Raw genomic sequence first — 24,612 nt, 5'->3', positions numbered from 1 at the left:
ATGCATCCTTCCCTAGTTTTCATACATAGTTTAACCTTTAATTTTAAGATACACAGCTATAGTCACGAGTGCTTCTTCTTTCAAGTATAGTGAGCATTTACTCTGAAAAGCAAAGAGTAGAGCTCCGGCTGTGGCCCTGTTGTGTAGCAAACACCCAGCAAGAGCAACCTCTTTGCTCTCCATGTTCATAATTATTCCATAGGCTAATTTGCAAACAGAGGGTGGAAACCCTTTGGATTACTTGGACCAGGCAATGCTCTCATTGCACGAAGAACTTTAGTTCTGGGAAAAGAGGTATCGTACGTTTAATGCAGGGGTTTTGTGTTTTAAAGGTGCTTGTGAATGAGGAGTCAGGGTGCTGTGTCATCTCCAAGGTTCTTGGCCGTTTTTCTCAAAGGGCTCTCCAACTACCCACTTGACCTTTTATCCTATGGCAGCCATGAATATTTGCCGTAATATGTTATTTTGTAATATAGAAGCGTTGAGTGTAGGCAGCTGGAGAAATCCTCCTTGGGCTCTTGTGAGGAAGAGGAGCAACCGTGCTGAGAAGGGGAACGCCAGCAGAGAAAAACAACCTGGAGGGTTTAAAACAAGGATCAATTCTGAAAGCAAAATGGAGGGATAGGGCGTCTCACGTCGATCTTTCTGCCTCTTAACATCACATTTCTCTGGTGGTAAGAAGTGAAAGGTGGTATGCTTGAATTAGAAGTGGTACCCACAAAGCCTCTTTCATTTAGATGAAAAGTCCCTACAGAAGTTCTACTGATGCCACATGTGTGGTTTCCACTCGTTATTTTTAATGGTTAACTGGGCTATAGCTGTCTGATCCATAGGCATCAGTGCTTTTTTATGCCCTTTTCTATTAAACAAGAACTGTCTGGAATTGGCAGCATATTATGAAGCCGTCAGCTAAAGTTTATAGAATTAAGCTGTGCAATGGGCTTGCTTGGAAAACAGGATTGCAGCACAGATACGAGACCAAATGTATAAAGCACATCATTTTTAGCTGATTGATGTCTGTAAAAACCAGCTTGCTGTATTTAATTCTGTGCTGAAATCACATTCTGTGTCGTGTTGAAAGCTGAATGTGAGATTGAAAGCAGATTTCCATGCACTGGAGGTCAGTCCATTTGCCAGGTCGTTTGACAAGGTTTCACGTGAGGTTTTGGCTTGAGCTGGATCACCCGAGTTTGGCTGCTGCAGGTGATGCGGTTCAGTGATCAAAGTGATGGTTGTATCTGTGAGTAGCTAATGGGCCTTTGCTGGAATCACTGCCGACCTCGCAATAGGCAGCAGCTGCTAATATTCTTTGTATTGCGGTAGCATCTGGAAGTCTGATCCCATTGAGCTAAGGACTATACAGTTAAAGGAGGATAAAAAAGAGACTTGAGTTTACACTCTTAAACACAGTGCAACTGGTTATAAGACATACAACAGAATACAGAGGGAACTGAAGAGACATCAAGAGAGCCAGCCAGGTGATAGCAGTGGCATCATCACTGATATGGGGTCCGTCCAGGACCCATCACATTCTCAGCATGGCCAAAAGTGGCCACTCAGTTCCCCTGGGGTGCAAAACCACAGAATCACGCACAGAATCACAGAATGTCAGAGACTGGAAGGGACCTGGAAAGCTCATCCAGTCCAATCCCCCTGCCGGAGCAGGAACACCCAGATGAGGTTACACAGGAAGGTGTCCAGGTGGGTTTGAATGTCTGCAGAGAAGGAGACTCCACAATCCCCCTGGGCAGCCTGTTCCAGTGTTCTGATACCCTTACTGAGAAGATATATATATTCCCAAGCTGTAAGGGTTTCCAAAGATGGAGGTTTATATCTGGATCATTGTATTTAATAGCTGTTGATAGACCACTGTGAATCTACTTACCCTTAAGCAGGTGGGAATAACCCCAGAGGAACTGCTAGGTCAGTTCTGTATTTTCTATAGGTCTGTACTGTCATAGTCATATATGACTGACGCGGACCTCATGAGATCATATGATCTGTGCCCCTCTGTGCAGAAATAGGATTCAACATCTGCAGGTCATTCCTGTTAAGTGTAGCCAACTAGCTATGTGTATTGCTGCCATTGAAAACAAAAATAAAACCAGGTCCCAAAGAAGGAAAAATCCCAGCCAAAAAACTTCATTAAGGTTGAAATAGATCATTTCGGGGCAGTTAAAAGATTTTTAGAAAATAAACTTAAAAAGGAAGGAAGTCATAGCTAACATTATAAAAGAATATATGAATAAACACTCAAGAAGTGATGGGGGCTTTATGAATACGTTCAAAATATTCCTGGGCTTCTGAATGGGGCTGCTGGCTGTAAAGTGGGGGTCATCACTGCAGTGTGGTGGATAGACCTGGAGCTGTGTAGGGTTTGTCAGCATTGACAGAGAGAGGATATAGAGTAGAAACCTCTGTGAGAAAGAGCATAAACATCTAAATAGCCTCTGGGGTGCAGATTGCACGGGCTGGTATCCGGACTAGGGACTGAGGACTGAAAATTAGACCTTCTGTAAAGGTGACTGGTTTACCAAATAGGAAGGCAAGCAAGTGCCTCAAAAACACCAGGAGGGCTGCTGGCCCCAAACCTCTGCAGCGTGAGCCCGGGATGAAATGGCTCATTGGAAGAGGCGTCTCGGACGAGCTCCGCGGAGGAAGTCCCCGGGAGCTGTGATGTGGATGCTGGCACTGTCGAAGGAGCCACAGAGGAATCCTGGCAATGGGAAAAAGGCACCTCTCTTCCCCTTTTCTTCCCTCATCCTCTCTCAAATATCTCCCTCTAAAGGGATTTTTTTGTTTTTGTTTTCGTTTTGATTCCTGCTAAAAGCCAACCCATTTTGTGTTTTTTTTTTTATGGGTGAAAAGAAGCGCAAGGGAGGATCTAAGTACCACCGGAGCCTAATTTGGAGCTGTCGTATTAGATTCCAAAATTAGATAGGAAGCTGGGTTTAAGAGTAGACCAAACCCAACCGGTTCCTAGTTTGGCCTGGCCTGTGTAGGTGGGCCAGGCTGGTTTGGAGCTGTTTTGAGGACAGGCTGCTTGCCCGTGGAGGAAACGGTTCCAGGCGCGCTGGAGCCGGAGCACGGAGCCTGGTCCTCAGCCGGGCCAGCTCAGCTCTCGCCGGTCTGCTCTGCAGATGAGCCGGAGGGACCTTTAGCTGAAAGCGATTCTAGCCCTGGCTTTCTCAAAAGCAACACGGCAATAATTCAGGCTGACTTTGCATGCCTCTTCTTTTATTTCAGATACAGGGATTGCGGATGGACGTTTATTTTAAGCAAATTTCTCTTTGCTTTGTCTGACTTTCACTTTTCTGTGTCTTCACTTGTGGAAGAGCTTGTAAAAAATGTCTGAAGGGTTTTGCCTTTAATCTTTCTAACTTTACAACATCTTCCAACAAAGGATTTCATAGTATTTTCCAAACTGTGCTACTGACCTTTGTCGCTTGGCTAATATGAAGTATTAAAATATCCATCTTATAGCAAGCAAAATTTAGCCAGGAAAATGAAATTATATGCCCGAAGACACAAAGCAAATCAGTAGCAAGAGCCAGAAAGCAATGCATCACATTTCCCTTTTCAAAAGCTTTAATAACAGTTTTAATGGATAAATGAAATGGACTTTCTAAACTTCTAAATAACATGCTTTTGCTTTAGTGTTTTTTAATGTGCAGTTGTCCTGTGCAATATATCCATGATACATTTATTTTTTTAACCAACCTGGTTAGAAGCTGTCCAAGCTCTCTTTTGAAATAAAGCAAATTCAGAGACTAGTCAGGTTATCCTGGCTTAACTACAGGCTTAGTTAGGTTTTGGTAGGAGTGTGCATTTCTACAGCCTATGGCAAGCACAAGGCGGTGAGTCTTAATCATCTGTTAGAGAATTATAGTATCTCACATTTACCATGAGCTGTGGCCATTCGAATGACCGTTACTGTGATTTATCTCAGACGTGGTAAGTTGGGTTTTAAGTTCAGACCGTCAATAGCGATTTGAGCTGCTAGCGGTATAGCCGAAGTTGCCATACAGCAGGCAGCCTAAAGAGTGTTTATGATGTGAGCCATTACAGATCAAAGTCTGTTTCTTTTTCTCATCGCCAGTTTCCTGAGAGGATAAAAACCATATTCAGACTATGGAGAAGAAGCGTTTATTGAGAGGTGTTCGAAGCTGGGCTGGTTTGTTCTGCAGCTCAGCTGCTGCATGGAGATGCTGTGTGGACAAGCTTATAATGGATTGAAACTCAGCTTGCAGTAGTTTGCCTTAACTTAGCAAGAAAACTCAGGGTGGGTCTGAAATTAATGAAAAAATATATAAATGGAAGGCTTTACACTGCTTTTATTAACTGAGATTGAAAATTATTTGTTGTTTAAATAGTGCAATGCTGAATATAAAAATGGAGATGGGACCTGTAGCCCTGCTATACAACCGTGTTCAGCGATCTGTGTTCTGCTGAATCTGATGGCAGTTTGGTATTTTATTGGGCATTTAGTACCTAAATGTGTGGATTGAAACTCCTGCAGGTCCTTGCGCGGGTTGGTGTTGGTGACCCTTAGATACGAGAGCAGCAGCTCTCGCTAAAACAGATCTCTGCCCCACGAGACAGATGCTTCATTTCGGCTCGTTGTTCGCCCCTACCTCTCACCGCAGGGCTCCTTTGCACCCTGAGCCTCCCCAAATTCCTTTGACCAGCAGGTCCTGAGTCACGCTGACGTGTTTGACAATTTTATCACGGCCTAACGTTACCGCTGTTCGTGTTACTTGGGGGAAATGTTATGTTCTCGCTGTAAGGAAAAAAAACTCTGGCCGTCGCTGGGTGAGTTATTTTCCACTGTTTTCACTCCAACAGCGTTATTTCGCCTGCTGCTAAAATCCTTAACCTAAGATGGAAATGCCTCCCTGGTATCTCCCCTCTTATTTCTCTGGTACCCAGAAGCTCCCTGTGGATTAATGGACCCTCATCCCCTGTGGAGCGGCTGCTCTTCCAGCACCAGCAGCCGCTCTCAGCTGCAGGACGAGGGGTGTCTGTTCACCCTCCGGGAACACAGCACTTTATGCCAGGGAGGATAAAAAAATAAGCAAAACCAAAACCCAACATCATGGCCCTGGATGTGGACAGGGACCGAAGCTGAAAATGTCCGTTGAAGGGAGAAGTTATTTTGGAGGGGAAAAAAATGTGGTTTTAATTGCTTAGATGAGGTGGTTTTGTGTTTTATGGATGTCTGGGGGCTGGGGAGGTGCCTTTTCTTCCTCTGTGTATGATATTGTTTGAGCGAAAAAAAAGATTGGACTATCTATGTTTGCGAATTTAAGTTTTTTTGGCCAGAAGCGTAAGAATTTGTAGAGTTTGATTCTTCTCTGTAAAAAAAAAAAAAAACGCGTTTTGAGAACAAGGCCCGAGTAACCAAAATATGTTTGTTTTTGTTTAAATCACTCAGTAGAGAAATCGTCTCTTGTCTATTGTTAAGGGAGAGGTTTAAATCAAAGGCAAATTCTACATATTCTAAAATATACAGACAACTCTTTGAAAGCAAAGCCAAACAAAACTTTAAAAGAGACCTTCTCCTTGATGCAGAAGTTTTGAGTTAGTTTGGTGCGCTGGGGCTCGGGTGGAAAGAAACGGCCCGAGAAACAAATCGCAAATCCCCATTTCGGAGGCAGAAGCCGGGAAGAGCATCGTATTAATAGCACATGAGACCTTTCCACAGAGCTGCTCGTCCAGGGCTTTTCCAGCAGCAGCGAGGAGAAGCCTTTGCCGTTCATGGGGATTTTTGTGTTCGGATTTGGCTGGGGAAGGTTTAAGTGAGCGGCGGAGCGAGGGAGCAGAGGACCTGGTCCTCTCATGTTGGGTGGTCCCTCCTACCGCAAATAACCCTATTGAAAACAGAGGGACTATTTGTGGAGTCATTTGTTTGTCAGGAAAAGTAGGGTTTGTAGGATACAGCCCCAATTAGCAGCCAAATTCCTGTTTTGCTTTTTTCTCTCGTGATAAAAACGCGGCTAGCAGTCACAGCGATGCACGTAGCATCTCTTCGGTTCCCATTTGAACTACTGCCACTTGCTCCATGCTTCTTCCTGCTTCCTCTGCCATGCAAAAAATTATTCCAGCATCATCCTCTCTGGGACAAGCTGGCTGCTTCCCTCCAGTCCAGGACTGATGTGTCCTCCATCCCTTTGCTGTGCCATTTGGGATCGGCAGGGTTTGGGCTGTGGGCTCCAGATTGCTGGTGCCCATCAGTGGGGGCACCAGGAGTTTGCTCTTGACCTTCAGCTCCTGCTCGCTGGAGCACATCAGACAGATGATGTCCATCACTGCCTGACGCCCAACACATCATCCCCAGCATCAATCCTGCTTTTAACATGGCCCAGGTACAGTCAGGCCCATGCAGAGGACACCCCTCCTGGATCCAGCCTTTCTCGGGAGGTTTACTTAACAAACAGTTTATCACCAAGCTGCAGTTTTTGGAAACGCTCTTAATTGCCCGCACACGTTATCACGGGGTAGACATCCTGCCCGACCCACGAGCTTGGCAGATGCTGGGGCGGCTTTTGGGGAGCACTGATAGCGGCACCATTTTTGGGGCGAGAGGAGTGCTCTCATTATTTTTATATATATATATATTTTGTGGCTCCCTGTTTGGTAGCCGTAAGTCATTAGTGGCTTTTATTTTTATTATTTTTCCCCTCTTGGAACTGAAATAAGGGCTGAAAGGGTAGATTTGTCCTTCTTTTCTCTCTCTTTTTTTTGGCTAATCTGAGGCACGCTGCCACATCTGAAGCCACTTGGCTCATTATGGATTTCATGGAAACTGATTCCCTGAAAGTGTTTCCATATGTGTGTTCCCAATATATCCCATCCTCTTCTAAATGGGAGTACAAACTCGCACACGAGCTGGAAATGGCTTCAGGATGTGACAGAGAAGTCATATGACTGGAGTGGCACTGTGTGTGGCCCTCGCTGAAAGACACGGTGTCCTGTGTGCTGGCTCCCATCCTACACTAGATCCAGTTTCAAAGAATATCTTCCTTCCCCACTTCTTAAAGAAAGAAAGCTTAATCAAGAACCAGCAAGGAATCCTCTGTCCTTCGTCCTCAGGAGGGACGCGTGGTAGTTGAATGAGATTGGAAAGGAAAATTTGGGTGGCGGGGGGGAGGAAAGAAGGGTTTAAAGGGTGAAATTACAGAGCAATGCCAAGGGCTTTCCCCCTGTCCTGTCCTCCCCCCCCGGCCTCTGCAGAACAGTTTCTTTGTGTCTGAGGATCAGATGGTATTTCTGAGTTGCTAGCATGCAGTGGAAAAGTACAATTCATGACAACATTGGAAACAAATATTTATACTGGATAGTTAAGGCACATTTTTCTAAAAAAAAAAAAAAGTAATAAAGTAGACTGCTATTCTTGATGTATATTATCTTCCCATTGAGTGGATTTATACAGGATTCTTGTACTGACGTTCTCCATCGCCGTGCATGCGTTGCAGCTCTCAGCCTGTGGTTTCACCCCCTTGCTGTAGACAACACCGCTGAGGTTGCCATCCAAGAAGAGCCTCAGATGTTCCTTCTGATGCTTTTCGGCTGGGTGAAAAAACAGCGGCAGCTGAAATTCAGGCAGGAAGAATCGGGGAGATGTGAACCAAGGGCTGTAAGCGCCTGTGTGCGCGTTTGTGCCGTGCAGCAGTGCAGAGCTGCTAGACTTATTTCCAGAAAACATTATTTACTTTTTGCTTCCAACATAATGGAAAGGTAGCCTGAGACTTTAAACAAGCCGGGGAGGCGGGGAGGAACATATACTGCCAGTCATCTGTGACAGCTCCAGACTGAAGTCACTGAGACAGCGAAGACTTAGAAGTTGAGGGGCTCCCCATCAGACCATCACATCATCCATGGGTGGCAGGTCACAACCACAAGCCAAGGACATATTTCTGCAGTGTGACCGTTTGTCCCCCTCCTGTGGTTCTCAGAAAGGTTTATGAGCCCTGTGTAAGTGAAGCTTCACAAGAAGAAACACCTATAAATGAGACAGTGATAACTGAGGCTTTTCATAGCTCCATTTCTGCTCCCAACACTCCATCTAGGAGGGGTTTGTTGTTGCTTTTTTCCACACGTGGGAGGAATTTCTACGCATTCATGTTGTTAAATTTAAGATCAGACACCTCTGGAGGTGCAGGCAGCAGCCACCTGTCTTTAGATGCACAGTGTCACCCAGCACAACTTAGATGCCTAAAGAAAATCACCTTATTTCAGCACAATTCATTGAGCAGAAAAGTCCTGTTGAGGAAGCAGAGCAGGTAATGATGGAGCCTGGGCTGGAGAAGTGCAAAGAGACCCTGATTTTGCTGTTAAGCAATGTAACAGCTCCGCTTGGGAAACACTCTCCTTTATTTGCATGAGTGGTACTTTAATGGTTGCTGCTAATTATGTTATTTATGGGGTGTTTTCTCCCAGCAAAGAGCTTAGGTGCTGTGCCATAAATTCAGTGAAAATATCTATCTGCACATTAATCCGTGGTATTTTAGGTGCCAAAGTCCTGTTACCTAAATACCAGAAGACACAAGCGTGCAGTTTACCGTGTGAACTGGGGTACCGAGGGACGGTGAGAAGAGATGAATGAGATTTAGGTTCTTGCGTGTTGTGTGCGAGGCTCTGAAGGGGTTAAAATGTTCCTTCCTCCCTCTGACTTTTGTGAGGCTGCTGTGCTTAATAATGTTGGAGTTTAAATGGTCCCAACTAGGCCTTGAAGTTAACACCTTGTTGAGGTGAAGGAAAGAGGAAGGGGGGCCAGTTCACACCTTTTCTCTTGCTATTGTTTGCCAGGAGACCTGCTTGGTGTAATAGGGAAAAAAATGAAAAAGGAAGAAGAAAAAGGATGTAAAACACACTTCTTTTTCCCCCTCCCCTGATTTTTTTTCTGATTTAAAGCGAGGGAAAAGGCATTTTAAAACATACAGTTTCCTATGATAAATGGTTGCAAGCATTCAGAGGGAGCACACTCATCCCAAAAGCAAACTGGGGGGGGAGAAGCACCGTGCATTATTTCTGCGATGCTGCAGGACCCTCACCCTTGTAGCACGTAGATGTGTGACAGGAATGTCCCTGAGCTCTGGCACAAAGCTGAGCACCACTGTAGGTTTGCAGGATCAGAACCTCATGGCTACAGCAAGAAATAGAATCACAGAATCAAGTTCAACCATAACCCAACTCTGGCACTAAACCATGTCCCTAAGAACCTCATCTATGCACCTTTTAAACACCTTCGGGGATGGTGACTCCACCACTTCCCTGAACAGCCTGTTCCAATGCTCGACAACCCTTTCCCTGAAGAATTTATTCCTAATATCCAATCAAATAAATAGATGAGGAGGTGCTTTGTGATCCCAGGCTCCTGCAGCAGCATCCAGTGGGAAGGTGGTCCAGCACCTTGGCAGAATCAGAGGTTTGTCTGGAAGGAGGCAGGAGAAGGATGGTGCTGTGTGTGAATCACTAAACTCTTTTATTAGCAGTGGCAGGTGATGAGAATTTAACAAAATGAAGAGCAAAATGACACTCTCCCGCTGCTACAGAAGGATGCTTGGGGAAAACAGAGCTAGTAAATAATCACTCCCCCCCCATCCCAGCACGTTGCAAAAAGTCCTTAGGATTGCAAAACCAAGTGCTCAGAAATTGGGAAATCTTGGTACTTACGTTGCCTGTGCAACTTTAAATCAGCCTCATTCTGCTTATGCATTATATTACAGATTTTAATTAGAGGATCACATGATACTTTTCCCACGGGATTCCTGTCTCATTCAGTGCACAGGATGGACAGTGCTAACTTAATGAGCAGCTCTTCAATATTTTGTTTTCTTCTTGTTCTTTCTGTTTCTCCAGGCCTTGCTTATTGCAGAGCATTAAATTCTGTTCTGCAGAAGGAATTCTTAATTTCTCGATGGGTTTTGCCCTAATATTTCTGCCACAGCATTTATATATAGTTTGTTGCAGTGCAATATTCCCAAGAAAGAAAGAACCCGCTTTAAGAAGAGTCCTGAGACTGACTCAGAAGTTTCATGTAATTCAGTGCACCTTCTGTGTGTCACCTACAGCATCAACTTTTATCTGTCTTTAGCCTCATGTTCAGATCTATGATCCCGTTGGCTTCAGCTGCAGCTGTGAAGATTTAGCACATGTGCAACTGAGGAGCTCAGCAAATGAGAGAAGTAAAAATGTGATTTGGAGAGATTTCAACTGAGTCACGTAGGAGCCGTGTGGCAGAAACACATATAAAATCCCATTTGCTCAGGAAAATAATCCTGTCTCCCTTCCTTTGTTCACTTCACCCCTTGTTATTTGTTTCTGGTAGTGAATTTGGGCGATATATAAACAATAATCTTCTCTGTTCTTTCACTCTGATACATGTCCAGAGGAGGTCAGCTCATGTGCTGCCTGCAGGAGGGTTTGTGTAAGAGGAGTAGCATCTTCTCCTGTAATTGAACACTGTACCGTAGTGCACACGAGAAGGAACTTTAATTCTGGTATTTCCTAACGTTCTCACTCTTCGCATGGTAACCTTAATAATACCCTGTTGTTTGTCTGCAGTTGTGTTTATAGTTTCTCAGATTTCTTAAAAAAGCAAACCCCAAGTAACCCTGCCTTCTCAGATTTTTCTTTGCAGTACCATACAAACCTCCACATGGACCATAATTTAGTTCTTTTTTCATTGGTTTCTGCCATTCTGGTGAACGGAGCCACTGATGGACCGATTCTTGATTGAGACTGGCACAGGAATGAGTGGCAATGTCCCCATTTCAGCATTATTTGCAGAAAAAATGCTGGGACTTGGGACTCCTGGATTTCATTCCAGTCTCTAGACAAGTGTCTTTGTAGGGGCAGAGGCTCTTCTGCCCATTTTTAGGCAGAATGCTTATGATTTGTTCATATTTGGCTGGATTTTCATGGCAACTTCTCTCACACAAAAGCCACTCCTATTCCAAGTTCAAGTCAGTACTTCAAAGCGTGGAACTGGTACAACTTTTCAAAGGAAGGCTCCTCAGAGTTTAAGATTAGTAAAACAATATATTTTTCCCAGCAGAAGAGTTTCAGCTGAAATTTTAAAAACAAATAAATGCATGAATCACAATTTAGCCTGAGACAGACGCCCAGCATGGACAATTTCAGCCAGAATGTTTCAAGTTTGGCAAAGCTGTAAGAGACTGAAAATCGTCTCCTCATGTGAAGTGTGTGGCATACTTCATCCGAGGAGATATTATCAGCTGTTAAGTAGTCCAAGCTGCACATATAATTCTTAGACGTAGATGTTAGGGAAGGAAAAAAACAATTTTAATAGATCAATTAGTGCTGTGTCCCAGCCTGAATCAAACTATTGAACAAAACCTCACCAAATCTTGTATCTGCTGCAATGGATGTCTTAACACTGAAGTTCCCCAAAACACAAGTGAATCATTTAGCTACTGGTAAATATATTTGACTATATGTAGCTGAATTTCCTTGAGACAGAGTATTCAGTGGCTTTTGAATACAGCACCACCCTGTTTTCTTGCATCCAGTGATTATGCATTGACTTGATGTGCTGGGAATTTCCCTATCAGACATATGCAATAAGCCAAGGGAAGATATATATATATACATATATATATATATATATGTATATTTGTAGTGGCATTATAGCGTAAAATGACAAAGCAAATTGCGATATAAAATTATCCCATAACCCTTTAAAGCAAATGTCAGCTTTCTGCACCCACAAGGAGTTAGTCCATCCACCATACATTATGATCTATAATAATTGGAAGCGATTGGCCAAAGTGCTGTAAACCTGGCAGAAATTTGTTGCCTTATTTTCTGCAAACCACAAGCACAGCTTATTAATTGAGAAAGGAGCATTAACTGGCATCAGCTGGCGTCTGTAAACCGAAAGAGAGAAATGACCATGTAGTGCATTCAGCTCTAAACGGTAGAGCTGCAAAGCTGCCACAGGTAAAATTGTTTCTTAAGCGCGAAGGCAAAGCCATTTTAGTCGGCTCCTGGCAAATGCCCAAGTCTAGGGTTTTTAATGAGGCTTCTGCATCAAAATAAGTGAAACCACATGGAATTTTAATTGTTCTTATTCTAAATATGAAACACACTGGAGCAGTATTCTTGAATCTAAGACGTTAGCATATATATTGTCATATTAACATTACCACTTTTCTATTCGAAGCGTATAGCTCTCAAAAAACTTGAGTGCCAGGTTACGTTAGGGAGGAATCAGCTTGGAAGATTTAAAAGCAGTTTAACCTGGGTTCCTTCAGAAGTAAAGGTTTCTTTGGAAAAAAATATGCTTTTATTTATTTGTATTGTTAAGCACAATGAGCTGATCAGACTGCACAGGGAAAGAAGATCACTTGCTGTGCTTTTTGCCATGCTTCTCTTTCTGACGGCACAGAATAGTCTCTTCACTTTACAGAAGTGTGGTTTCGCAATTTTGCGGCCACGATGCAGGGTGGAGGATCCGTGCTCCATCCGATTAATACAAACTATCACGAGAGTGGGAATGCACAGATGCAAATTGTTTTCTTGCTCTGACAGAGGAAAAATAAGCATAAATCTTTAATCCTGCTGGGGAGAGGAACAGATAAATTATTTACTTGCACTGTCATGTTACTATATTGCTGATCGACATCGCTGTTGTGTGCAACTAGATATACAAAGATGGGTGCCGTACCCAGAAGAGCTGTTTATCTTCCCAGTCCAGCAAAGTGCTAAATGTGTATAAATTAATATGCATATGGTGTGTGCAAGTTAGAACCAAAATCAACCTTTACACAAGGAGGAAGCACAGAGAGAGAGGAAGAGGAGGAGGGTGAAGATGCATCATGGAGATTGCATGGCAATGGTGATGGCAAGGAGCTGAGTTTTAGAGGTGGCTTGGAAAGTTTTTAGACTCAGGAAAGATGCTTTAGAACAGAATTTTTCCTGATTCTAAAAGTATCTTTACATGATGGGAATAAAGAAGGCTGGGAACAACTCACAGTGCAGGGAGCTATGGAGACAGCAAAAAGCATTTGGGTGAAAGGGGGTTTGGAAAAGTGAGTGTGCAGGAGCCACACAGACACAGCCAGAGTGAGATAAGAAAGGGTTATGGTTATTTGGCCTTTAGGTAAATAGGATTTTGCTTCACAAGCAGCAGTAAAAACAAGCAAGTGTGGATTTACTAGGGTATGGCAGGAGGTCTGCAGCCCCACATTAGAAATGCCTACGTGTGGTGTGCACATTCCCAGTCGTTCGACACATACATGGTCTCTTGGCAGCACCCCTACAGATAATATTTTGATCTAGCCCTGAAAGGGAGATTGCCTTTTAATGTGTAAAACTGTGCAGGTAGTTTGTTATTTGAAAAAGAAAGTATTGGCTGCAAAGAAACCAAAATGTCGATATTGTTCTACACCCTCACACTCATACCAGTGCTACCTTTGATTAGAAAGATCGTTTTTAGCTTCTATCAGAGTAAACGAAGAGCAACTCTATTCATGTTGAGAGAGTTGCAATAACAATAATAATAATAAAAAAAAAAAAAGCATAAGTAGTAGCAGATTGAAACTCAGTATTTTGAGCAGCTGGGGAAATTATGCTCTAACCTTATATTTCCAGATACGTATCAGACCTGTTCACAATATAAAGGATAGTGTTCCAAAATTACAGCTTTGAATCTGGGTGGTATCGCCTCTGGCTATTGTTTGCAGTTGGGAACGAAAGGAGTTGCATCAAGTAGTAGAGTGTTTGCTGTAAAGGTACAAGTTATATTACATTCCACGGAGCTGTGGTTGGAGGAGTTGATGATGGAGACAGACCCATTCACCCATAGGTCACTGATTCAGCTCCAGATAAAGACAATAGTAATCACATTGTCAGCAAAGTTAAACACAGGCTTTTACCACTCATGTAAAGTTCTGTACTCAGTACGTTTTGAGACGGCAGATGATAATCCCTGGGTATCAGGCTGCGTGATTTGGACGCTTGGTTGGCCGTGGCCCAGGTCCTCCAGCCTGAACCCAAGCTGTGACCCCTGCCACTTTGAGATATCGTTGAAGGCGTGGGTTAAATGAGCTGGCAGAACAGGATGAAACAGTGATATAAATCACAAAATGTGCCACACAAGGTGGTAGAGTCTGTTGAGTCTGTGGCTTACGGCAGCAACCACCATTGTGGGTGCTGCAGGGGGGCGAGAGCAGAAGGGCTGGAGGGACCTTCCATCTACACAGCAGTGTCAGCAGGTCAGATCAAAGCCCGTCTGCAACACAAGCATTGCTGCATCTTACACTGAGGATACACACGGTGTTTCAGTGCTTAGCGCTTCATTTTGGCTTCTAGAATATGCCTTATTTTCTTTTTAGGTAAATCAGATTCGGTAGATTGGCAAAGAGTTTGGTGAACCCCTGGATCTAGAGGGCTGTAATGCAGTAAAGGTGTCAGCTGGGAAGTGCAGGGAGAGCCCATTTGATTTTATTTTTCCCTCTCTTTCCAACTCTCTCTCTATAAATGGCCAATGCATTTCCCTCCCTCCCGCACTGCACTTGGTCATTAGGCTTTTTCCACCCTCTGTCCCCTTTCCCATACCCTTTTCATTTCCCATTTTCTCAGCATGAGCTTTTGCCATCTTTTTCTTTTGCTCCTGCCCACCCCACAGACTCTGAAGCAGATCACCAAGCTACTAAAGTTTGCTTTCCGGTTCTGCTCTGAAACTTTGGGTGTTTGATGTGGGATTAGAAATTAGGCAAAATGAGTTTGCCCGTCCCTGTTTTGCGTTAGGCTCCAATTCGCAGCCTTACCATCCAGACGTTCACAGTAGCCATAAACTGTGTGGTCTTTTTTCAACCAGACTGCACAGACTACATATGAAAACAACTTCTTTTTTTTTTTTTTTTCAATAGCAAAAGGAGTGTTGGGCTTGTAATTTTCCATTGACTGCACTGAAAAGTAAAATTTGCATTTTTGCTATCAGCTCCATTGGCTTTGCCCATCCTTCGGATGCAGAAAATGCTGTCTTTCACTGTAGGAAGAAGTAGCTGAGCAGATCCTCCCATAAATAAATTGATTTAAGACAAGAAGTGGGGCTCAGTCACCCATGGTGTAACTCCCCTGGTGTCAGTGGTGCAACTCACTCGGTGTTGCCAACTCTTGTAGTTTTATTACAAGTTGCATGGTAATTTCTGCTTTTCCTGAAGCCCCAGCTCCTGACAGCGTGTGCTGAGGTGGGAATCTCAGTTTTTGTGTGCAACCAGACCTGAGTTTCTCAAGAGACTACAGCAAAAACCCAGAGACACATAACCCGTAAAGCTCAGAAACCAAAAAGCAAAGCAACTCCAAATCCACCTTTCTCTTTTGAGATCTTTTTCAATCTCTTGATTTTTGAGATTTTTTTTTTTCCCTGCCTGACTTGTGACCTCTGAACGCTTCAGGTTGGCAATGCTGCTCTCCCCATTGGCATCAGTGGAGTTAGATCAGGGAGTTTGGCCCAGCACTTGTAGAAGACGGGTGTGTGACTCTGTTCCTTGCAATGTATTATTTTATATGATCTGCTTTTCTTTTGGGGGCCAAAAGAAGTGGGTTTTCTTAGAAAAAAAAAAAAAAACTATCATCACTTGATACAAAAGAATGGTATTTACAGAATTGTTTTCCCCCGTCTTTTGTTATAATTTTTTAGGTGCTTCAGAGCTGGGCCCATTTTCAGATCCCAGGCAGTTCACAAGCATTTCATCCCTCACTGAGAGCCGCTTCTCCAACCCACGAATGCACTATCCAGCCACCTTTACCTATACACCGCCAGTCACCTCAGGCATGTCACTGGGTATGTCCGCAACCACTCACTACCACACCTACCTACCACCACCCTACCCCGGCTCCTCCCAAAACCAAAGTGGACCTTTCCAGACCAGCAGCACTCCATATCTCTACTATGGCACTTCGTCGGGATCGTACCAGTTCCCCATGGTGCCGGGGGGAGACCGTTCCCCTTCCAGGATGCTTCCTCCGTGCACCACCGCGGCCAACGGCAGCGCGCTCTTAAACCCAAACTTGCCCGCCCAGAGTGATGGGGTGGAGGCGGATGGCAGCCACAGCAGCTCCCCAACCGTCTTGAATTCTAGTGGCAGAATGGATGAGTCCGTTTGGAGGCCGTACTGAGATTTCTTCTGTAGCCGGGCCCGACCTCTGCGAGCCAAAACAAACAAACAAACAAACAAACAAAAAATAAAATAAAACCAAACCTAAAAAAACCAAACAAACAGTCGACTAACTACGAAGTGCCTGTTTTTTCTGGTTGTTCTTTTTTTTTTTTTTTTTTTTAAATATTTTACTGATATGTGCAGCTGTGTAGATGGGATGATAATGGCCATAAATAACACAAGAGTTACCGACATACATAACTCATGTTTCAGATTATGTGGATCAAAGTGCATTTTTTTTTTTTCCCCTTGGAACCATTTTACCTTGTTTTGTATTTAAAATGTACTTTTTACAATCATCCCCCTTTTTTTAAAAATTTTATTTCTTGGGGTTTTGTTCTTTTTTCTTTTGATCTAGAGAGCTGTAATAACTGGTAAATACTTTTACCAATGAGGAGAGAATGGACTCCCCAGTTATCAGGAGAACCATTGTGATGCAAGGCAAAGGCTGCATTCCCTTTTATTTTTTAATTAACAAACCGCTAACCATGAACTCCAGATACAGTTGCAATCATACAATGTATGGGACCCTCTTCACAACCTGTAGTGCAATTCAACTGGCTTGTACTGGTGCACATAAAAAGGAAAGCAAAGGTTGAGTTGCTTCCATTTTGCCATAACACATCCAGATGAAAATATCTGTCCCAAAAAAAAGCCCCTCTGTCCCAGCCTTGCTGCAGATAACAGCTGGAACTTCTCTGTGTTCATTACTATTTTTGGTTTGGTTTGGGGTACTTAAAGAGAACAAGTGTTCAAGTTAGGCTAGACGACCCTGGGGTTTCCTTTTTGCTTTTGTATCTGTTCATTTTGCCTTCGATTAACCAAAAAACCAAAAATAACAACCAAAACCTAGAGAAACAAAAAAGGAAAATGTTATTACTTATGCAAAATATGAAAATGGCAATATATATTACTAGAGCCAAAATGGTATACATAGTATTTGTGTTCGGCTATGTTCTTTTTTATTTTGTTTTTTAAATTATAAATGTGTAAAATTTGAGGTTCTTTGCTAACGTGAATCATCATATAACTTTAAAAGAATATTTATAATTATTTAATGACATTTGGACCCTTTAAACGTTTCTTAATGTAATGATATATTGACTTCGGTCTCTAAAAGTGGTTTTTGTTTTTGTTTTTACTTATTACATTTCTGCAATGGTGTAAACCTCAAGCCTTTACTCAACTCTGAAAAGCAGTTCCAGTGCGAACCAGTTTACAATGTGACTTAAAAATGACAAACCCAACCCAAACGCATCCACATCAAATGATTTTGGATGTAGGAGCTTTTTATATAACTTATGAAGGAAATATTGTGTTTAAAATATTTTTATTAGCTGTCTGATTGCCTTCAACACAGTCTTGCCTTTTAATCAGTAGTTGTGGAGACACTGGAAAAATGGTAGGAAGGACAAAATATTTCCCACCCTTCCCCTAATTTCTTCTTCTCCCAGGATTTTGCTCAGAACTTCAAAATCTGAAAATATTCACATTTAAAATGTTCTGTTTTGACAGCATTATTTGAATTTTGACAGTATGTAATTTTGTTTTTTTCCTCCCGAAATTAAAACCAAAACCGTTTCAAAGCCCGTATTGTACAAATAATGAATCCTTAAAGATCTCAGAAATGGGATTAGGGGAGAACTGTTGAAACTTTTTTCCCCGTCCTTGCAATTCCAGCCCAATCGATGGAATCAAAAGGTTCAAAATTTGAGACAGAAACTGCCTGGTAGCGACTCATCAGTGCCCGTTAGCATTAAATGCGAGAGCCGTAAGGATGCTGTGTTGACTTGGAAGCCGGTGTGGCTGTTGCCATGTTAGAGGGATGAGCCCAAGGGCAGCAATACCCACCTCTGCAAATGCTGAAGGTAAAAAATTCACCTTAAAAGCCACCCTGGGGTCTCCCAGGGAGAGCAAATTGCACCCAAAATCCTTTATCAGCCTGCCTGCTGCCAAATTTGGGGTAAATTTTGCCCAGCCCAGGGCTGCTATGGCAAACGGGGAGGAGATGCGGCATCGGCTGGATGCTGAACTGCCCTCCCCACTCCATTCCCAAGAGGGATGTTAAGCCTGGCTTAACATGGTGTTTGGCATGTGCTGATGGGATTTGCTGACCCTTCCCAGCCTCCTTGGGGGACTGCTGGCGCCTCCTGGGGTGTATTTTGGCTCCCTCCAAAGTATGACAATAAATCAACAGCGGGCACAGCCACACAGAGCCGGACAACACCATCGCTTCTCGTTAACAGCGAAGCTGTTAAACGAGTTGACATTAGCATTGTACATCCCTCCGATTTGCATGATGACGTGCTCTTAAAAAAGAATTAAAAAATAAAGTCTTTGCCTTCTAAAGGTTGTATACCAAGTATGCTTAAAGTATAAGTAAGACACTTTTTTTTTTTCCTAATACTTAGTTTTCCTTCAAAGATGGAAGCTGTAATTGATTCTATTTATTGTTGGTTTGTGGTAGCTTGAAGCATACCACTGTCCATTTATTTGTAACTGTAAAATAAGTTTGTTAGTCTCAGCAGCACTTAAAAAGCCAGTGTCTGGTTACACATTTCAGTTTTGTTTTTTGTTTAGTAAGCAAGAGAAAAAGATGTACTGCCAGTGCAAGCTGTTTCCTATTTAATAAAAGGTACTATATTTGTACATTATTTGTTATTGCTGAGAAGGGCTTTTTAAGGTTTACTGTATGCATATTAAGTAATTTTTAGGGTGCTTTTGTGTTGAAATGTTGTTAAGAGTGGCTGCAGGCAGCAACCCAGATTTTTTTTTTTTTTAAGACTTTGTAGTAAAATTCAAGCACTTGGTTTTTTGTTTCTGGATAAATCCAGCACAGACCAGACTTTTGTTTTGCTCAGTACCGACAGGACTCTTGTTTGTGTCCCCGTGGGTTTTTCAAGTGGACCATTAGGGACAGACGTTGGGAACATTTTCTGCTCCCGGTTGAGGTGTGTGTGACCGATCCGTGTCCCCGGTGTCCCTGGCCGGGTGGGCAGATGTCTGCTTCTGCCTCCTTGAGATAGGAAGGAAAGGATTTTCTAAGAACCTACGGACAGCGGAGCACCAAGCCCTTGACTTTCGGTAGATCCCCGTGCTCCTGAACCCTCGAGGTGCCTTTGGAAAGTCTCCCCCGGTACGTCAGGCTGGTCACGGAGGGAGTTGTACAAGCAGAGGCAGAAATGCTCATCAAATCCTTTGGAAAAATGCTTCCAAGTTCTCTTGGAAATGCTCTTAAATCAGGTTTTCAGACCAAAAAAAAACCAAAACAAACCCAACCAGTGCTATGTGGTTCATCATATCAGATTGTTTGACATTTTGCGAGGTACTTAGCATGGACAGAAAGGAGTTTTCTCAAAGGTACGACAGCCCTTCCCTGGGGTGAGTGGCAATCTTTGGCACCGCTCATAGATTTACACATTAAAAAAAAATGGCCTTTTTTTTACTTTCCAGCTCTCTTATCCTACCAAAGATTTACTTCCAGCACAACAGGCACGATGTCGCTTTTGCCAAACAGAGGATTAAAATCCTCCTCTCCCTCCTCCTAAGGGTAACCAGATCGGGGTCAGCGGGTCGGGACGGATGAGTAAAGCAAATTACTTAACCCACAGCATCATTCGTGTGGCGTTTATAGTTTCTTTTAAAAGCCTAGCGGCTGTGTCTTCCTTAGCATTGAACTTTCTTGTTTTGCCAGCAGTCCCCCGAGCGCAGATTTATCGGTTTACACAGGTACCATCTCAAGCGGGGGAAATTTTGCACTTTCACACTTGGCAAAGCAAAGCTCAAGCCCCGCGCCGGGCTGCTCGCGGCCAACGAGCCATCAGCAAAAGCAATAATTAAAACCTGGATCAGCCATGAGCTCAAAGAAGCCCCATTCTCTGAACCCCTGAGTTTCTTGTTGTTTTTAAATAGAATGCATTTCATTTTAACATTTTCTGAGAACTTTTTTAGATGTTTGTTTACTTCCATGTTTACAGATAATTCTTTGCCTTTTTTTTTTTTCCTAAATGCAGTACTTTTTAAGTATATCAGCCAAAACCATACTTTTACAGTAACTTTTGTTTTAGGTAATATGAGCGACATTCCGATTTTTTTTTTGTTGTTACATATGCTTTACCAGTCTTGAATTTCCGCTGGAACAAAATATTTGTAGCATTTTGTGTAAATACAAGCTTTAATTTTTTATTTTTCCAAATGCTGTCACCCAAGATTTGCTTTTCATGCACATATTGTACAAACACACTCTGCTTTATGCCACAGATGATGATTGTGGATCAGTTTACTTCAACTTCAAAGGGACTATTTGTATTGTATGTTGCAACTGTAAATTGAATTGTTTGGCATTTTCTCATGATTGTAATATTAATTTGAAGTTTGAATTTCATTTTCAATAAAATGGCTTTTTTTTTTGTTAATGTTCTTCTACGATTCTTTTTCTTCTGCTGTCTCCTCTCTTAACCACACACCAGGCAGGGCTGGGTTAAGTAAGTACGTGGCAGGGCTGGCCATTCTGTGGTGGCCCCATCAGTTTCTGCAGTGCCTAAGTTTTCAGTTAAATATGAAAAGCAAGTTTCCAGGCCTGTGAGTGATAAAGGACACCTTCTAGATGGGATCTCAAATGTTCCCAAGTCTGCAAAATATCAGAACCTGTGTTTCTTAGAGGAGTGCACGCCGCTCCATTCATCTTGCTAGATCGTTAACTCTGAAACCTAAGGACTGGCATTGGCAAGAACAGTATGGTGCTGGGACGCTGTGAGCAGAACTCGAAGTATAGGAAAAGCTGGGACAGATTTCCCAACTGGTGGGAGGGATTTGGGTTTATGGCACTTTTTCAGGATGGGGGTTGTGTTGTCCCCACCTCTTCCTGGTCAGACCTGAGGAATGCAGTTACAGATAATCTGGTGATTTGCATGGCCTGAGGCGAGAATTGTTTCCAAGCAGCAAAAGATCTATGGATAGGGAGGAGACTGGGGGGAGGAGGCTATTTTTCCTCCAGCATGGTGTGATGGGTAGGAGGGGAAGCAGCAAATGAAGGTGAGGTTAAGTTCACCCAAGGCTGTCCACAGGAGGAGAGGAGAGGAGAGGACAAGAGTTGTTTGCAAGCTTGTGCCTGGTTTCATAGTAAGTTCTTATCCTTTCTAGCTATTTCTTGAGTCTGTAAAAGAGAAATGGTAGCACAGAGAGGTGTGAGGCTCTGATCATTTCAAGAAATGTTTAACTCTGAAGTTTGAATGTCACTAATAACTGATTTTGTGAGCTCTGTTGGCTTTACCATGGACCTACAGACTTCTTGTGTGGTGATTGAAGACTGAGATGAAATTTGGGGGTTTTCAAGGGTACTTTCATTCCAGCCCATAATCTGAGTCCTGATTTTAGGGAAGCTTTATCCAAGACTAAGGAGCCAAGCAAGCCACTCAGTGCTCTGTGGTATATTGCTATATAAATCACCTGGGGCGGGACTTCTGCTATGAACATCAGTGCTAAGACTTTCTGCTGCCCTCCAGCACAAAGTTTAACCCATCTCAGCTAGTCAGAGCACAGAGGGATGCTCATTATATTCTTGCTTTCATGGTCACTTAACCCAGGTGCTCATAAATGGAAGTAACCATTTTTCCACTCTTTTGTATGGTCGAGAGTTGGAACAGGGGCCCAGGGCTGTTGTTACACCCCTGTTCTTGGAGGTTTACAGGTCCCACAGTCCTCTCCAGCTTTACCCATTTACTGAGTAAAGCCTGGAGCTGGGGCTGCTGGAGCAGGAGGTTGGGCTGGGCACCTCCATGGTCCCCTCCAGCTCAAATTATCCCATAGCCCTGTGGGTCAGGCTAGAAACCATCTGCTACAGGTTGTTTAAGCTAAAAACTGCTTGTGTGACTGCACCGATAACACATATTCAGCTAAAACCAATCTAAATGAAGAGGTTTGATAAAATTAGATTTTTACATAGGTAGGTTATTGAGTTACAGCCATCTCTCCATCTTTTGTTGGTTTCTGGCACGTTTCTCTGGGATATCTATGGCAGACATGGTCAGCACAAGGGCTGGAAGAGCCAAACCGTCACCCTGATCCAGTGCAGCAATTCCCATGTGTTTTCCCCTCGTACACCATTCTGGGGATGTTGCTTTTGATTCATCCATTTACGTTTTCGCAGCTTGAGAAGGTCACTCTCATTCTCTTGCCTTAGTCAGAAACCAACCATTCTTGAGGCAAAGCGACCATTGCTGGTCAGTGTGGATGACAGACTGATACAGACATGTGGAGCAGTGGTGGGAGATCAAACTTAAAGTCTTTATAGGAGATAAGATGTAAAGGTGCTTCCTACAAGGGGTGGTGACCATTCTTGTCCCCACCTTTTGACATCGGTAAATATCCTCTTGCTTCTGAGCTGTGAGGGTTGAATGTCAGCTCTGGATCTCTGGAGCCTTTGCTGGTCCCACACAGCGTGCACAAGGTTGGCAGCATCTCCGCTGCCTCTCCCTGTTGGCCTTGATTTTAAATTTTAATTTCCTGTGGATGTGAGTAACACTGGAGGGGCTTAGAGCAGCCACATGTTGGCAGCCAGAGGCCCAAATTAGCCTTTTTCGTGCCTAAAACAAGCTCCTGGAGTGAGGTAGCAGAGAGGTGGAGCAGGGTTTGACTTCATGGTTCAGCACCAAACCCTGTGCTGGCACCAAATTAAAAATTCATCAGCCTGTTTACTGGGGAAGAGGAGGAAATAATCTCAGTTATATATCCAAGGATTGATACGTACCGTCCAGTTACCTTCTGTGTGGTCAGGAGGAAATGAATTGGTATTTTGAGGTGAAATCCTTCCCTTGGGCTACCACTCGCAGATGGCCAATGCTCTACGTGTCACAGCGCTTGGAGGGGTCACCCTAGACCATAAATCTGTGTAGGAGAGGACATGGTGCAGTGTGGGTGACCAGCTTTGTGGCTCAAGTACTCGCCACTTGGCTGAACGCTCGCAGAGAACAGCCCAGAGCATTATTCACCAGAAATATTTGTTGAGTGGTTTAAAATGATGAGTAGATCCACTAGAAACTCATAATCTGTGAATGGGTGATGAGGTTGACCGTGGTGGATAAGATACTGAGAACAGGTTGAGCATATCTATCTACTCAGCATCTTGAAGAAAACTTTTAGCACAAGATTAAAGCAAAAAAAAGGCGTTCAGAAAGGCTGTTTTTGGCTTCTGTAATTATAATATTTTCCCTGCAAATCTACCTATCAGTGCAATATTATTCTGGGATCTATGGAGCCGTTCCAATGGGGTCTCTTTGTGATACATTTATGTCCTTGGAGGGGGGGACATCGGCAGCTCTACCGCTCTGGGAGCAGAAAGCCATTGGCTCCATGAACAACTAAGCCCATGAGATACAAAAAGAGCAAAGCCTCAACTTCCAAAAGCATCTGGTGATCTGATGCAGTGCAAGCAAAACATCTTGGGACCTACGACTTAATTTAAAATTGAAAATCTCAGGCCTACGCTGCTACTTTCGTGCAGATTAATTGCGTATATTACTTAGGGCAGATGCAGCCTGCATTTCTAATGTCAACTCTGTTACTGGAATAAAAAGTGGACTTGAATTTCCCTACTGCAGTTCAGGTGAGAGAATAAAATAAAATATCGATAGTTACAGTTGTAAGAACTTGTAAAGATGAGAGAAATTAGTTTTTGTTCTGTAGCTTGGAAATTTCAGCATAATCTCTGATTCTCCAGGAAGCTTTGGACTCCTCTTTTTATGCTTCAGTTTCCCTAAATACGGAAGAGGGGATTTACTATTTTCCTTCTTTGCCACAGTGTCCCATGGAGTTGGTGTTTATTGAGAGCTTTGAATTTTTGCTGTTGTTGTTGTTGTTTAGCTCTTTTTACTACGAATCTAATGTTTCGCCTCACACCATTGGATAGCGTCCTTTGAAACGGCACATTTCTAAACCACATGTTTAGAAAAAATTGACCCAGTTTCCACACTGCTGATCTGGTCAAAAAACAATGTTGAGTGAAGGCCAAGTTGTGCAGTCTCGACAGATTTACTCGGGATTTGCGGTGGGGCAGGAGGAGAAGCAGAGATCATTGCAACCCGTGAAGCCCTTGGCCGCTCCCTCCCGGCAGCTCACTCAGGATGAGCAGCTGGAGCTTGCGGGATGTCCCAACACTTAGAGAAAAGCAAACAACCCACATTAAAGTGGATACACCGCAGCAACTTGCCAGTGATTAATGCTCACTGCAAGGCCAATTTCAGATGGTGATTGCGTCCAGAGAGATCAGCTGAAGTCTATTAATAGCTTTGTGTTTTTGGACACCGGCATTTTTCAACCCATAAATGTGGATGTTATCAATGAAGGGTCAAAATGGTGGTTGGAAGGGGTCTCCGTAGGTCTTCTGGTCCAGGGGAGGCTCGATACAGGACCAGATCCATCCAGT

The 24,612-nt window shown here is 43.3% G+C and overlaps 1 protein-coding gene across 4 annotated transcripts in view; it reads left to right on the top strand.

Annotated features, from left to right (window-relative positions):
- Positions 1-24,612, top strand: part of RUNX2 (RUNX family transcription factor 2) — a 227,236-nt gene that overhangs the window by 138,819 nt on the left and 63,805 nt on the right. For 2 of the 4 annotated variants that reach the window (XM_071807131.1, XM_065835219.2), the window contains exon 7: positions 15,671-20,583. The exons of the other annotated variants lie outside the window; for them this stretch is intronic. In XM_071807131.1, coding sequence (XP_071663232.1) covers positions 15,671-16,149 — 479 coding nt within the window. In that variant the 3' untranslated portion in view covers positions 16,150-20,583. Of the gene's footprint in view, positions 1-15,670; positions 20,584-24,612 lie in introns of those variants that run through there. 4 annotated transcript variants of the gene reach the window in all.

The sequence above is a fragment of the Patagioenas fasciata genome, chromosome 3 (assembly GCF_037038585.1).
Source record: "Patagioenas fasciata isolate bPatFas1 chromosome 3, bPatFas1.hap1, whole genome shotgun sequence".
NCBI lineage: Eukaryota > Metazoa > Chordata > Aves > Columbiformes > Columbidae > Patagioenas > Patagioenas fasciata.
The sequence above is the reverse complement of the archived record's forward strand: the minus strand, read 5'-3'. Positions and strand labels throughout refer to the sequence as shown.